The 16,838-nt window shown below is 26.0% G+C and overlaps 2 protein-coding genes across 3 annotated transcripts; one reads left to right on the top strand and one right to left on the bottom strand.

Moving 5' to 3' along the window:
- Nucleotides 1-1,094: 1,094 nt before the first annotated feature.
- LOC112596473 (kinesin-like protein KIF3A) lies at nucleotides 1,095-5,598 on the top strand. The gene is made up of 9 exons (XM_025342171.1): nucleotides 1,095-1,318; nucleotides 1,516-1,722; nucleotides 1,787-1,992; nucleotides 2,192-2,382; nucleotides 2,437-2,576; nucleotides 2,644-2,841; nucleotides 2,958-3,677; nucleotides 4,530-4,652; nucleotides 5,466-5,598. Exons 1-9 carry the CDS (start codon nucleotides 1,316-1,318, stop codon nucleotides 5,553-5,555), a joined length of 1,878 nt encoding a protein of 625 aa, XP_025197956.1. The 5' UTR covers nucleotides 1,095-1,315; the 3' UTR covers nucleotides 5,556-5,598.
- A 1,556-nt stretch (nucleotides 5,599-7,154) lies between these two features.
- LOC112596369 (dual specificity protein kinase CLK2-like) lies at nucleotides 7,155-12,672 on the bottom strand. Of its 2 annotated transcripts, none has more exons than XM_025342013.1 (10): nucleotides 11,638-12,672; nucleotides 9,750-9,831; nucleotides 9,183-9,249; nucleotides 8,644-8,760; nucleotides 8,483-8,573; nucleotides 8,257-8,427; nucleotides 8,058-8,184; nucleotides 7,853-7,997; nucleotides 7,687-7,792; nucleotides 7,155-7,617 (listed from the first exon to the last, which is right to left on the bottom strand). In XM_025342013.1, the coding sequence occupies exons 1-10, from the start codon at nucleotides 12,322-12,324 to the stop codon at nucleotides 7,432-7,434; spliced, it is 1,779 nt and encodes a 592-aa protein (XP_025197798.1). In that variant the 5' UTR covers nucleotides 12,325-12,672; the 3' UTR covers nucleotides 7,155-7,431. The 2 variants fall into 2 exon arrangements, with proteins under 2 accessions (XP_025197798.1, XP_025197797.1); XM_025342012.1 differs by having other exon boundaries at nucleotides 7,432-7,617; nucleotides 8,058-8,187; nucleotides 11,638-12,324.
- Between the last annotated feature and the right edge of the window lie 4,166 nt (nucleotides 12,673-16,838).

The raw sequence follows: 16,838 nt of genomic DNA, 5'->3' as shown, positions 1-16,838 counted from the left end.
TTATACATATTGCTTCAAAGTTCAAAACAAAATGCATAAGCATAAAATAATATATACTTCGTATATAGCGGTATACTATAAATTCAATCATTAAAATATATATGTTTATACTTGAATATTTATAATATGGTGATATTAATATTATTTTTATTATGTAGATACACCGATATAGCTTTACATATTTCAATGAATTTTTTTTCTTCGAGAAGGTCATCTTTTTTAAAATATATTTACCTATTATAGACTGTGTATATTTTATTAAATTTCATCTTGTGTATCCTTGGCATTGGTTTAGAAATTAGCACGAAAATAAAATTAGAATGGCTACTCGAACATACCATGATAAATCTTACGCTATAAATTATAAATATGAATAATATGATTTTAATTGCATATAATGATCTAAATTTGAACTATACGCTAATAATCTATAATTTATAATCTATATTTATATTAATTCATATATGAATACAAGTATATAGACTTTATAACTTTATAAGAATAAATGAACATAAATAGGTAATTATGTTTTGTCTTTATGATCTACCAACTTAACTAACACATTTATTTTGATAACTTTCATACAATTTTTTTCTCAACTAGGTGTCTAGGTTTTTAAATTATAAATATTTTATTAGATAGGAACCTACTTAAATAATTAAAATGACATTTAAGATAAATGTCTTAAATAATATTATTTGAATGATCAATAATTTTTTACGTGACAAAAACATTTATCTATTGCCTCAGGGAATTGAAAAAAAATGATTCTTAAAAATAAAAAGAATATGGATCCAAATACCCAATTCATAATATGTGTATAGATTTAATCTTGATTCGTGATCTGTAGTCTGTACTCTGTACTCGAGTCTCGAAGGTACTAACTTGATTATTATTAAATTGTGCTAGGTCAGTAACAATTACATCTTATCATCCGATAGTTATTACTTATTATTGTGATACCAAGGGTTATGACATGATTCATACACAGATGTCTATAATTTATGTGATACCTATATCAACATTATCAACTAAAAAATCTTAGAATTAATAGAATTTGGAATGTTTAAATTATAAAAGAATATAATAATTAATGATTTACTAATCTTAAATTTTTATACGATTTATAATATTTATATAATAGCGAGTATAATAGTGAATACTGAATTTATTCAACAATATTAATAGGTTGAGTTTATTTTACCTACTCATTGTAAATTATAATAATGTAGTGTTTAATTTATAGTCAGTTACAGACTACAGTAAAAATGTTTTAATGTTCTAAATATAATCACATTTACAAAAGCTGAACACTATGGTAAGTTAAATAGCATTATTTATTAATGGAAATACTGTAAGGTTTAAGTACAGTATAATAATTAAGTTAGATATAGGTTCAATTTAAAGTAACAATTTAAGGTATACAGAATTAAGAGTACTAAATAACACCTGTTAATATTATTAGCCTTATTAATCTTAATTTTAATATACTCATTGTATTTTGTTATTTAACAGGTGTACAGTGCAGGGGAAATAGAAAATGTCCGGGTCGCGGTACGTTTGCGACCTTTAAGCAAAAAAGAGAAATCTGCAGATGCACAACCTGTGGTTGTGGCCGATTCTGAGAATGCAGCTGTTTTTGTTAAAAATCCAAACCCATCACATGTTGGTCCTCCAAAGACTTTCATGTTCGATTTAGTATTTGATTCTGATTCTAAACAAGTGAGTTTGAGATGTTTGGTTAGACATTTTATATGAATATCATTTAACAAGTGAAATTCAATAGTTGGATGTGTATAATGAAGTGGCGCGACCAATTGTTGACAAAGTTTTTGATGGCTTCAATGGAACAATATTTGCTTATGGACAGACTGGTACTGGCAAGACATTTACAATGGAAGGATCTCTTTTATCTCCAGAGCTTAACGGAATAATTCCTAACTCATTTGCTCATATTTTTGGCCATATTGCTAAAGCAAAGGAAGATATAAAGTAAGTAGGTTTTATTCATTATATACACTTTTCACAAGTAGATGGAGTACTTACTATAAATCTAAAAAAATAAAATAAAAATACAATAATTAAAATAACTGTTAAATGATTTATTTATAGTTAATTTAGAAATTTACCTGCAAATTATATTTTTAATTAAACTTTATATCTATGTGTTATTTATTTTTGTTTTTGATAGGTTTTTGGTTAGCGTTTCTTACTTTGAAATCTACAATGAAGGTGTTTATGATTTGTTGAGTAAACATGTATCTACTGAATTGGAAGTAAAAGAAAGACCAGATGTTGGTGTGTACGTGAAAGATTTATCAACATATGTAGTAAATAATGCAGATGACATGCACCAATTGTTGATGACTGGAAACAAAAATCGTAAGTACTTAAAACAATGAATAAAAGACAACTTATTTGGTGTTTATTTTTTAGGTGCCACTGCCGCGACAGCTATGAATTCTGAAAGTTCTCGATCACATGCGATATTTTCAATTACCATTGAAACTAGCCGACCTGATGTTACTGGCGAGTACCATGTCAAAGTTGGCCGACTTCGATTAGTTGACTTGGCAGTAAGTATCAATTTTAATTGCTGCTGTCATTAAAATATTATTAAATTACATACATTTATTTAACAAGGGTTCAGAGCGACAATCAAAAACAGGTGCTCTTGGTATAAGATTTAAAGAGGCAACTAAAATTAATTTATCTTTATCAACTCTTGGAAATGTAATTTCTGCGTTGGTTGATGGAAAGTCTACTCACATTCCCTATCGAAATTCAAAACTCACACGAATATTACAAGATTCTTTGGGAGGAAACTCAAAAACAGTTATGGTAAATTAAAAATTAATTTTATAGTTATAATTAAATATATTTAAATTATTATTTCTATATATGCACGTTTTATTCATTTATGAATTTATATTATATTATTTATTAAATTTATTCAGTGTGCCACTGTGGGACCAGCCAGTTTCAACTATGATGAAACTATTAGCACTTTACGATATGCTAACCGAGCCAAGAATATTCAAAATACATCCAAGGCTAACGAAGATCCAAAGGAAGCATTGCTCAGACAATTTCAAATGGAAATTGAAGCTTTGAAAAAGCAAATAGATGATAGCAGTAAGGGTCTTAGTGAAGCAGATGATGATGGCGAGGAGGAAGGAGAAGAAGGACTGGTTGTTGGAGCTTCTGAAGAAGTAGCTAATGCAGTCCAGAGTAAACGTGAAGAATTGGATGCAGCGCGCCAAGAAATGATTAGGTTAAAGGAGAAATTGGAAAACATGGAGAAAAAAATAATTGTTGGTGGTGAGAATCTATTAGAAAAGTCTGTGGCACAAGAGAAGTTGTTAGAAGATTCAGCAAAAGAACTATTAGATAGAAAATCTAGACAGATGAACTTAAATATGCGTTTACAAGAAGTGCAAGCTGAAAAAATGGACACTGAAGATAAATACAGTGGCTTGCAAGAGAGATCAGGAGCATTAACTAAGAAATTAAAGAAATTATCTGCAGCTATTTTAGCTGTTAAAGAAGATCTTAAAGATACTGAAGATGAAGGCAAAAGAGAAATAGTGGAATTAAAACAGATTTTAAAGCAGACTTCTAAGGAATTAAAAATGCAAGAAGTCATTATTGAGCATTTTGTCCCTGATGATTATTTAGTAAGCTATTTAGATCTTATTAAATATATTAATTTTTGTTAAACACATTGAGCTGATACTGTTGTTTTTTGTTGTAATTAACAATGGTGATTGATTAATTAAATTACTTCAAGAACTTCTGTTTACCTAAAACTAAATTTTGTTTTTGAGAGGATGTCATACGTACAAGTCTGGTTCCCATCTTATTTATAACACAGTAATATTTACTTTAAGCAGATCTAATTTTGTGTAGTTAACTTAAATATTAAAGTGAATATCATACTCAAAGGTAAAGTATTAGCAGTGTTCTATTGAAGGATTTATTATATTTTAATTTGTAAGCACATGTCATAAGAAAATTACTAATATTTAAAAATACTCAAAATTCACTTAATAATAATTAAAATTTTGTAAATAACCAACTAGAGAATTTAGATATTTGTTAATAGATTAATTCATTCTTAATATTAAAGCTAATAAAGATTAGAACTATACATTTTGGTATGTTATGTGTAAGTAAATAAAAAATAAAATAAAATACAATACAGATGGTATAACATCTTTTTAAATTAGAGTATTCAATTGAATTTTTTTCTATAATTAACCAGACATTTCATCGAATATTAAGAACTTCAGACTTCGTTTCTTTTATATAGTTATAAATTATAATTATATATAAACTGGGCTGCCATAAATATTCTGAATATCTAAAAGTATTTAATAAAAAATATTAATTTAAAAGTTGAAATTATACTTGATGACATTTCCTTTAAATCTTATTTGCAATTAATAGGTTTTTTCATCTAATCTAGATAAGATTTTTGATGCCATTAAAAAGTATCACATGTATTTATAACATTGTTTTTATTAAAGGAACTTATTAAAAAGAATTCATTTTGGAATGAAGAAATTGGAGAATGGGAATTAAGATGTGTAGCATATACTGGCAACAATATGGCAAAAGAGTTGCCTAATGACGAAGAAATTACTTTTGAGGTATGCTGTGATTATAATTATTTATTATTTTATTTAGTTTATACTATTATTATTAGGGCCCAGATTTAATTATCTTAAAATAATAAAAATGCCTTTTCAATGCAATTATGTTTAAAAATGAAGACATTTCTTTTCATGTAATCTAACGAATTACAATAAAAATCAAGTAAAAAAATTTAGGATCTAATTAATATACTAAAAACACTTAAAATGTATTTATTATTGGGAAATAAAAATGAATTCAATTTCCTGAAAATGCAAAGTAGTTTTACCTTTGAAGACGTATTTATTATATGAAACAAATTATGTACCTACTACATAAAAACACATTATCCTAGAGTATCCATAACATAATGCAATGCACATTGCATTGAAATCTGGGCTCTAATTAATATTATTTGAATCATATGTAAAATATTAAATTCAATTTCCAACAACAGTCTGACAGGTAATTTTTACTGGATACTTTTATTGAATGACACTCATTTTAAAATATCTTTCATCATTCATTTTTATTTGAAGCAGAATATTTCAATACATTAAAACACAAGTTCAGATAAATAAATGGTTTGAGTTATTATTATTTAAAGTTTAGATGATTGGAGTTGTGATCCACATATTGTGGGGCTTTTGTTCACTCTCCAAATTTTAATTTTCATACATTAAAGTACTCAAATAAATATTCTGTTTCTGAATATGAAATTGATGTTTCATTTGACTAAATAATTTTCATAAATGTTAATAGATTTTGAAATACAAGTATGTGATAAAAAATTAAAAATTATTCTTATAAGAAATAATAATTGTTTTTAGACTCGCAGACCAGATTTTTCACATGTTTATCTGACTTATAAAGACAAAGTACAGACAAGATCAAAATCAAGAACTGGAAAACGAACTTAATTTTTTTTTCTTGAAAATATATTAATTTTTTATGTTAAGGAAACCCTAGTCATATTTTTTCTTTTTATGAGAATACATCACCACATGTGTATTTATCCATTTTTGTTAATTTTGTTTTTTAAGTTAATAATTTATAAAGCACTCTTTAGTATGTATTCTTATAACACAAGTATCTAAAGCAGAACTTAGATTATTTAAGGTTCTGCACCTAGTCTGGATAGGTCAAAATTTAGATACAAGATTTTTTTTTAAATTTTTATATTTTATATGTAATATTATTGATTATAAATACAAGTGTATATAATTAATAGTAATAAATATGAATTTATTATCACATGTTACATTACATTATAAAGATGTGTATAGTAATACGCTTTCATAAAATAGAATGACATATTATGTTTGGCTATAATACATCTTATGTATTGATATGAAGGTTGCACGTGGATATCATTTAGGACCTCAAATTTATAAGTACAGCATAAAAATTATCACATTATATGCATTTATCAATAATGGATGGTGATACAAATGAAAAACTTAGTGTATCAGCCATTATGTTCAGATAAATTAATTGGCATTTGGAAAATAGAATACATGGTATATATTTAATGAATAGTAAATTATTTTAATAAAATAGTATAGATAAAAGGTTAACTTAATTTTTTATAGATTCTAAGTGGGCGCATTAGTTTTTGAATTTATTTTTAGTGGATATATGTAAAAAATGGTTCTTGTCTTAAGTAGTTCATACTGAAACCAAAAAATATACTTGTATATATTTTTTTTAAAAACATTTAAATTTCAAAAATAGCTTAAATTTTATATTCAAATAAAACATAACAATTTTAGTTATGTTGTAATTTAAAAATATATTTATTTATTGCAGGGATTTGAAACGTTAGATATAAATATTTTATTGAAGATATAAAATATAATTATAAAAATTAAGATTAATTCTCTAGCACACAAATTATTTATAATGATGTTAATTACTAATTCATACCAAAATAGTCGTATAATTATAGGTTGACAGATCATCTCCACTCAGAATTCTTTACTGTTTTGTATGTAATGATTTATTATTGAATTTCAGAATTTAACATGTCCGTTATAGTAACCTCCTCCATAAGAAGGGGGATATGCTCTATTTCTATTGCACAGCAAAGTGGATGGTTAAGTACTCCATGTTTCAATAAATATTTCAAAAAGTTTATTGGGCATAATATTTACAGATTAGTAAAAATACAAATTATTATTTTAGCTAACCTTTATTGTTTAGAGGTCAGATCTTCTATAAATAGAAATAAAAAGTAAATAAGTTAACTAAACAAATTAATTGTGATAATAAATAAAAAAAAACTCACTGTTTATTTTATTTTATTATTTCTTAGTCGGGATAAAATTTGTGAAATTCTCATGAATAAAAATTTATTAGAAACGACTAACAATATTTTCAATTATTAGGATACAATAAGCTTATTCAAATTATTGACAGTATTCATAAAATTATAATGTTTTATACTTTTTTATACATAAAACTTTTATAATTATTCTAGATTACCTGTATACACATATACATAATAATTATGAATATAGAATTTTGAATACAATGAGAACACATAAAAAATATTTATATTCGTGGGAGAGAAAAAATATCTTAAGTTAAACTTCATAAATCTACTAACACTTAATGCGAATGATTACAAAAGTAATTATATACAAATTATGTATATATCGTTTTCATTATCTTATCCTAGTTAAGGCAATCTTTAACTAGGGCAGTTAAAAATAAAAAACAACAATTGGCATCTCAATAAAAAGAGACACTTAAGCCAGAGGCGCATGATTAGCGACCATGGCTATTACGAATTTTTCATCTGGACAGTGAATGTGATCTTTCTTCTTTGTCATGAAGTCTTTGGTGAGCTGGTAGTTTATAAAAAAATTGGTGGTCTAAAGCTTCTTCCATGGTCATGCGTTGAGTTGGCTCATATTTGAGCAATTGGGAGATCAAGTCGAACAATAGCTTGTGGTCTTCCTCTTCAGAGCTCATGTATCTCTAAAAACAAATTTAAAACATTTTAATTATTAATCTATCTATATGTAATCACTCATCAATTATACTAACCTTTAAGGGTTTGCAATTTTCTCTAACATACCGTCCAGCAGAGCTGGATTGGTCCCAATCTAATTTGCTGTGATAGAAATATTTTGTTTTACTTCTTCTGGCCATCCTGTTCAAAATTTATAAATCATAATAAATATTTTTAAATAATCAATGAATAAATGTTTACTTGTAAGGAATTGAGCCAAGAATTCGTTCCATCATTGCAAGGTGTTCACGATTGTCATGTGTTTGGAATAATGTAATACCCAAATAAAGTTCAAAAATAATGCATCCAATAGACCATACATCACATGGTTGAGCCCACCCAAGTTCTAAAAAAAATTGTAACATGAAAATATATTTTAAAGTGAGGTGAGAGAGAAATATTTTACCTAAAATAACTTCAGGTGCCCTGTAATGTCTTGTCGATACAACTGTACTATGGTGTTCATCATCAAAAGTTGCACTACCAAAATCAATTAATCGTACTTCGGTATCTTTAATCATTTTATACGCACGCTTCTGTGCAACACCAATTTAAATTAATATATTTATAACTAATGAGAAAAAGCTGACGATATTACAGATTACCTTTTTTTGATTATATTGTGTATCATATTCGGACTTGACAAAAAGTATATTTTCTGGTTTCAGATCAGTATGTGTTAATTTATTGCGATGTAAAAATCTAACAGCGTAACATAGCTGGTAAGATATATGCCGCACTTGATCAATTGTGTATGGCTGATAATTATTTTCTTTCTATAAAAAATATTTAAATTTATAATTTAGTTTATCAACAATTTAAAAAGCTTACCAAAAAGTCAAATACACTTAGTCCCAACAATTCAAATCCAATACATACATGTCCTCCAAATTCAAAGTTATCAATCATTCGAACACAAAGGCTAAAATCAAAATATTAAACAATATTTAAACAACGAGGTTTTAATAATAAAATTGTAGTCTAAATCATACTTTTTACTTTCTGGATCTTTAGTGTTCAGTTTTTCTAAAGCATTAATTTCTAAACGAGCTGCTTCTCGATATTTTTCAACATTTTTTATTATTTTAACTGCAGCAATATTATCACGGCTGTAAAATTTTTAATTTAAATATATTGATATTATCAAATGTTTTAATTTTTTTTTATTTGGCCTATATTAAGATCAACATTTAAAGGTAATTAAACATTTGACAAAATGCCAAATGGGCTACTACACAGCAGTCCTCATTCTCACTAATACATAGTTATATAATTGTAAAGCTGTAATATTAGAATAATATTATAGCTGAAGATAATAACAAAAAATCAGGTTAATGTTCCATCTATTAAAAATCATTTATAGAAAATTTAATATTTGAAATATAGGTTGATAGCATTTTAACATATTGATTTACATGATAACATTGATTATAGTCATCAATTATCAATGATGAAGATTAATTAAAATTTTTACTTTTATTAGTATTGTACAAAATATTTATATGCAAACAAAAAATGATTTATTACTTACTTTTTCAAACATTTGGCACTCACTACTTTTCCAAAAGTACCTTCACCAAGGGTTTGGATGATTTGATCTGAAATTTGTCAAAGTATAATAGATTAATACAAATATAAAGAAAGATTGCATCCTCTGCTGGGACAGACCATGGATCTTGAAAATATTATAACAATTAAATAATAATTCAAAAGATAGTCAAATTTCTTATTTGCAAATACCAGGTGAAAATTTTAATGAAAATTAAACATGGGAATTCGGAGAAAAATGTTCTCTTATTAATAAAAGAAATCCAAAAAAGAAAATCAAACGAAATTATAGAATATTTTTTCATTAATTAAAACAGTAATAGTATTGATAACGCGGTATATATATATATATAAAAAAAAAAAATGACAACCAAATATTAAGTTGATGAGAAAAAGGTATTTAGTTGTCCCCATTCAGCCAAAAACAACAAATGCACGCGCTTATGTTTCATCCACATATCATTTTTGTACATTACTGTTTTTTTGTATTTTTTTTTTTTTTTTTAGAAAGAGTAAGTAATCATTTGTAAAATGTAACTGGTTCACGAACATCTATCGGCCAGATTGTCTCCATTTTTGTATATCAGATGTCCCTCTTCGTCATCCACAATGACTGGACTTCTTGCTCGCTGCTGTTGAGGGTGATCAAACAGTTGTTGTAATTGTTGTCCCAATATTCATCATGTATGTAGGAATTGATTAATAGACGCCCGGCACACACACACACGCGAATTGTTGACGGCCGATTGGTATTCGTACGGGATTTGTACATTCAGGTGGCACACCCATTTTCAGCAGTTGCGTGTTTTATCGCCGCAATCATAAAGACAGAAGGACACAAGGCAAAGGAAAGCCTCGTTAACAACTTTTTTCATATACATATACATATTCTTACAAATATAAGTGTTATTTTATACATATTTTTGTTTAAATATATATAAATTAACTATAATATAGTGTGTGAATGTGTATGTTTGGGTTTAAAAAGAAAAAAAATCAATAATAATAAAAAAAATCTACCTTTTATATATTATTATATATAATACAACCAAACAAACGTCACATTAATATAAATCATGAAATTATATGGTTATCAATTGTCATCATAATTCAATTAGTAACAAATAAAGTGATTTATTTAAGAATAAGTTTATAAATATTACCTTTTTTATTTTAGAAAACTGCCAAAGTCCCATTATGCTTTTAATTGTAAATTAACAGAGAAATTATATTATTTTAAGAACTAAATGTAGTCAATAGTAAAATGTAAGTCATTATAAAATGTATAGTCTTGTCTTATCATGTTATATATTATAAATAATAGTTACTATTTACTACTTATTATTTATGAATTATAACTTATAACATGAAGCAATAATTATTATTTGTCAACATGAAATATTGTTAAATTAAATTTAAATTGTTTTTAACCTTTATACATATGAATATTTTACAATCTGCATAGTGCATACACAGAATAATATAAGAAAACAGATTGTATCATCTAGTAGTACTAGATGTGGCAACGTAATGGATGGAAGGGAGCATTTATCGACATTACTTCCAATTTAGAATTTAAGGGAATAAGTTACTAAAATAATACACCAAGATATTATATACATAGTATTAATTAATAGATCATATAAAAATATTATTTATTATTGATACAATTATTTTTTTTTTGATTGAGTATTTATAGACTTCTTATTATAAAAGTGGCCACTAAAAATGTTCAAATACAAAAAATAGGTATAATATAGTTAAATCAACAACAAAGAAATTCCCGCATTTTCCAATTTATCTATTAGTTTTTAATTAATTAAATATTTTTAAAAGTATAAAAATACATACGGTATATAAGTGTAAATAGTATTATAATATTATAATTGGGGGAGAAGAGAAATAACAACTTAATGTTGAACAAACACGAAAATAGATATTTCAACGCGGCCTATATAATTTGAGAACTCTTCGAACCATGGTTAAAGATAACCTTTACTAAAACGATATCTATATAATGCAATGAAGTACACAATTTTAAAGATTTTGATAATCAAAATTCAAAATAAATTTGATGATTACACGATATAAAAACGGTAATATTGTAGATTTTAAATTTTATTCACGAGGTTTACATTAAAAATTACAATAAGTTGAAAATAATTTTAAAAAAAGTTTCTTCTAGAAAGCAAAACCAGACTTTAATTTTTTTTTTTTTTATTAAAGGGATAGAAAACAATTGATTTAAATTTTGTTTACACTGGGGAGATAACTACTTTTTTTTTTAAATAATTCGAAATGAATGAAGATAATAATTATATCAACTGCATAACTTCGCTACTCGATGTTACACCATTGATAAATTAAAACTGTTGTCTTTAATTAAACTAGATCAATGTATGCAAATCATACACATACAACACACGTGATTAACTTACGCCACTGCTCACAGAAGAGGTAAGAATGGAAGAATACTTTTGTTGGCACTTAGTCAAAACACTAGGAGTATCATCATTTTCGTCGTCATTATCCAAGGCTGAATATTTCATAATCAATGTCTGTATCTCCTTACGCCTGGCTTCACGCTCCGTTATCACAGGATCTACAGTTTGTACTACAGGTTCGGGTGTATGTATTGTAGCGGTAATGGTTGTAGGAGACCGTTTTAATGGTCGTATGGATAAAAGTACGTTGGGTTTATGGCGACGATACGGGGTCTTTTCGCGCGGTGTTTGGTGAACAAAAGGATAAGCTTTTTCTGATAATAAAACTGTGGTAGCACTTTTAGTGAGAGGTCTTTGTTGTCTTCGATAACGATGGGCATCTAAGGCGGTTAAATAACGATCTTCATTACGTACAGAGTATCCAGATGAATGAAATGGACTTGGAAGATAGGAAGACGAAGACGATGATGAAGGAATATTATGATTTCGCGACGTTTCGACAGGTTTGAGTTCAGGTTTACGGATACATTCGGATGGACCACGAGATCGTCCGGTTATGCGGTTAATAAGACTAGAACAAGAATCTGATAACATTTGAGTGACACTGACTGTTGACGATCGAGTGTACCTAGTGCGGCGCTTTTCGGACGGAGCGTGGCCATTCATATCCGGAGGATACATTAACTAAACTTATGAATTTATACAAAAACGTAATAAAATAAACTGAAAAAATATAAATTAAAGTATCTACTGAATGATCTAATGTATCTACATGGCCCTGGTTCGGAAAACTGTTGGTCAACTGTATTGTGGACCTGGCAAACATGAAGCGGCCCTCGCACATTGAGGCAATCTTCCAAAAAATCTATTTCGGTGTCAACCGGACAGTGTAGAAAAAAATCCCGACCTCTTCTGTACAAGTAAAACGTGGGCCACACGTCACAGGCTTTGTTGACAAAATTTTATTTTTTCTTCCCCCACAAATGAAAATATTAAAGTATTAATGACTAGTGGCCTTGAAAAACACTTATTATATACTTTTTTTTGTTATTGAATAAATAACATCTTAGTTTAAGTATACTGTAAATATTTATCAAAAACTCCAATAGGTAAGTTTATATTTTATACAACTTAATAAAATAATAATTGTAATTCAATTGATAATTTATTGTTGAAAATTGTAATTTATGGATTAATATTTTATTATTTACAATAATTATTTTTAGTAGTTAATAAATTATTTTTTACTATACTATACAGATTACAGGGTTGTATTTTTCAATCAAAAAAATGTTTATTTAACATGAAATTAAGTTGACGTTTAAATAATAAGTTCCATACTCTATTTATTAAAAGTAAATTATTATTATATTTATATTAGAAGGATTAATTTAAACATAATTTAATAAGAACATTTTTAAGACATAATTTTATAAATAAAAAACACATTAAAACTATTGACATTCTTAGTACTAATTAGTAACTAATAATAACTAATAATTTTTTTTAAATAATACTGACTGGGTTTACAGGCCACCAATGAGCATCTACCAACACAGAAGCAGGCGGTTGGGGTGGTCTGACCCTTTGTGTAGTTCTGGATGAACGATTACGACTGTGTTGTCTAACCACAGCACCATCGGTATGATGCCATGGTGGTACAGGTCGTCGCCTGAGGGTATGCTCCTCGACAAACATAAGTGCAAATGCGACATCCAACAGCTTACTGGAAGCGTGATGTTATTCTCGAAACTGAGCCAGAAGCTTAGAGAGCGCGTTTCGATAATATAAATTATGGAGAGACGGATACAGTTTATATTTAGATGGCATGTGATTGCAAATGAGGAAAATAAAAGAGAATTCAGCATTAAAATCCCTCTCTCAGTGATTCTACTAGTTTAGATAAATATATATTACTAATTATAGAATCAGTTTTAAACATTGTATACACCAATTTAATTGGACTCTTAACGTCTGGTACACACATGTTTTAGTAGGTATCTCATAGAAGAAAAGTTTCTGTTTAAACTATCTAATTTTTATTTACTATAAATTATATTAATAGAAAGCAAGTTATGGCACAATACCAAATATTTAAAATTTGCAAAAATTGTATTTATGTTTTTAAATTTATAAATTAATGTGACATTTGTTATTGATTTCCAAATACCAGACAAGATATTATATATAAAAACATTTTTAAAGAACTACTGACCTTTGAGTGTGACCGTTCTTTATGTCGATGGTGTCTATGATGCATTTTTTCATCTCCACTTCCTGGTGAAGGATGACGCCTAAGTCTTCGACGTTGATGATTGGTTGAACCCGGAGATCTACGATGACTGCGTTTGTATCTACGTTCTGCACTTGTTCCTTGATCATGTAATCGTGAACGATTAGAACGTTCATTACTGAAACGAAAGATATTTTTTCTATTTTAGTGCATTGATGGATAGCAATTGACAATATAATAAAATAAACAAAATACAAATAATGGTATTTTATGATTACACAGATCTATCAACTAGGATTAAAATTAAATGTCTCTGATATGAACATAGAAACAATGACATAATAAATTGAAAATTCTAACACTGAAAGTATTAAATTTTTAAAGGTAAATTTTATGATTAATAATAATTAATATTTATAAAATGTTGGTTTATTTTATAAACAGTTTTAAAAATAAAATATTAAATTCAGTAGTTATATTTTAGACAATAAAATATCAACTGTTATTTAATACATTATATTCTATTAACTGAGATAAGTTTCAGAATATTGTGTTGTCAGTTTTGATAAAATATGCCCTCTGATCACAATATGAAATTAATGATTAACACATATTATGATGCATAGGTTATCACTTATCAGGAATTTTGTAGTTTTATAAAATATGAAAAAAAAACAATTTAAAATTTATTATTAAAAAAATTGAACTAGGTAATTAAAAATTATTATCTAAGATTAGGTAAATAAAATATTAAAAACTGCCCAATTTAAATCAATTTAATATAAAGTAGATACTTGGAATTAATTAATAATAATTAAAAGTTTAACTTAAAATACCTGTATAATAAAATAAGTTCAGCTACAGTAGGCATAGTTTAAAAGTTTTACCAATTCACAAATATTTATAAAAATTAAACATTTTAATTAAATTTTACTTAAATTTTTATATATGTTAGAGCACAACCAAACAGCCTTGTTGATTGAAATATAGTGATAGAATAATACAAGGTTGTGTGTAGAAGATAACCCATTATACGTTTACAAACTGCAAACTATACATTATTATAATCATTCATACCAAATATGGAAACTTACTTGTCACAGAAAAAAATATCTTACATAATATTTACAAAACACTAGAACATTGATTCATTTATTGAAAATACTATAAATTTATTAACAAAATGTTATTTTATGCTCTAATTTACACACACACAATAATAGTTATCACTTATCAATAAAGAGTTGACAAAAATATAAAGCTACACAAACAAAAATATCTAAGGTTAATTAAAATGTTATTTTGAATTATTGTTTATGATAGGTATGGTAGGTAGTGACATACACATTTTTTTTTTTTATTAAGATTACCTATATTACAGCTATTTAGGCCTTATTAACAGAATGAGTATAAATCGTAATAATATTAAAGATGTTAATTTCTTTTATGTATTAAATAACTTGAAATTAATTCTGTTTAAATAATTTATGTTTTTTTACTGTTGATTATCGTATTGGTAATTAAATTAATTATTTGTCTACTACTTTTAATATTCTGTATTTACTATATTTGTATAAGGAGCATTAAATAATTCTGCAGAAATTAGGTTATGAGTGCAGCATAAACTGCAAATTCTTAATTGGATATAAGATATAACTATAAAATATAAAATTCTTTTAAGATATAATAATTGATTGAAGTAAAAAAGTAAGGAACCTAATAAGTTTATAATACCTAACAAAACATTAAGAAAACATATTTCGAATATTCTTAAGATTCTGTTAAAATAATTTAAGATTCATGGATATTTTTATTAGTAAATCAAACAACAATTCAAACAATGTATAAACAAATATTTGTGAATTCAAATAGCTTTATATTTCTTATATAAACACTAATTATTTGTTAACTGTGTAAGTAAAATAACTATAATTTTTAAAACATTGTTTTATCTGTGACACGTTCTTTATAACAAATACATTTTATTAAAAGAGAATATCAATTATTTATATTATTTAAGACTTAAAATAATACCAACTATATTTTTTCCTACTTCTATATTTTTAGTAAATAATTTAATTATAGATATATAAAAGTGGGATATATCATTTAAATTACAAAAATGATGTGCAATTGGAGATACAATCAATATAAGGTATACAATAATAGATTATTACCATCCTTTTAAATTTGATAATACTATTAAATAATATAAACTAATTCACTTTTACTATAATATTCAACACTCAGTAAGATTTAATCCTTAATTTATTGTCTACCAAATGCAAATAATAATTAAGCAGTCATTCTATTAATGCCTTTTATTAAAATCAAGGAAATGATAACCTAAATTTTGTTTAAGTTTTATTTTTTAAATTAATTTAGGAATATTTTTAATACAACTATTATGTTTATTATATTTTGATTGGTTTATATTTAAGATAATTTCATTATCATAATACTTATTCATGCAGTTACTGAAAAAAATCTAGGCAATATATATTTTAAAATAATTAATGAAATAATAAATGGCAAACACCCTTTTAAAAATTTGGAATTATTGTCTTTAGATGTTATGCGCTTCAAATATGCTCCAATTACTCAGTTAATGTGGAACGATCATTTAGCAGTTTTAAAAATATTTTGAAACCAAATAGGTGACATTTAACATTCAATAATTTAAAAGAAATTGTATTTATTTTTATTTTTATTTTTTAAGCTTCAACTGCTATGATTATTAGCTTTTAACAAAAATCATTACTTAAATAAAATTGTACATATCAATATGTTTTAAAAATTTAATTATTTTGTTGGTGTTGTTGTAAGTTGGGCTGAGGGCTTCAAAGAGGTTGTTGGGCAATCCTAGACTTTAAATTGTAATTATTCAATGCAACACGTCATTTTTATATTTTTATAATTATATTTAATGTATTTTTTTTTTATAAATTCATTGTAGGTACTT

The sequence above is a fragment of the Melanaphis sacchari genome, unplaced genomic scaffold (genome assembly GCF_002803265.2).
Source record: "Melanaphis sacchari strain LSU unplaced genomic scaffold, SCAv2.0 Contig31_pilon_pilon, whole genome shotgun sequence".
NCBI classification, from domain to species: Eukaryota; Metazoa; Arthropoda; class Insecta; order Hemiptera; family Aphididae; genus Melanaphis; species Melanaphis sacchari.
Note: the sequence above shows the minus strand (reverse complement) of the source record. Positions and strands in the feature narration are given on the sequence as shown.

Bases quoted from the DNA above. Each gene is read 5' to 3' on its own strand.
- LOC112596473 (XM_025342171.1), top strand. The intron at 1,993-2,191 runs GTAAGTAGGTTT...TGTTTTTGATAG, and splicing joins AAAGCAAAGGAAGATATAAA to GTTTTTGGTTAGCGTTTCTT. The intron at 4,653-5,465 runs GTATGCTGTGAT...AATTGTTTTTAG, and splicing joins ACGAAGAAATTACTTTTGAG to ACTCGCAGACCAGATTTTTC.
- LOC112596369 (XM_025342012.1), bottom strand. From the start codon at position 12,324: ATGTATCCTCCGGATATGAATGGCCACGCTCCGTCCGAAAAGCGCCGC. The intron at 8,188-8,256 runs GTAATCTGTAAT...GGTGTTGCACAG, and splicing joins CACAATATAATCAAAAAAAG to AAGCGTGCGTATAAAATGAT. The intron at 7,998-8,057 runs GTAAAATATTTC...AATTTTTTTTAG, and splicing joins GGCACCTGAAGTTATTTTAG to AACTTGGGTGGGCTCAACCA.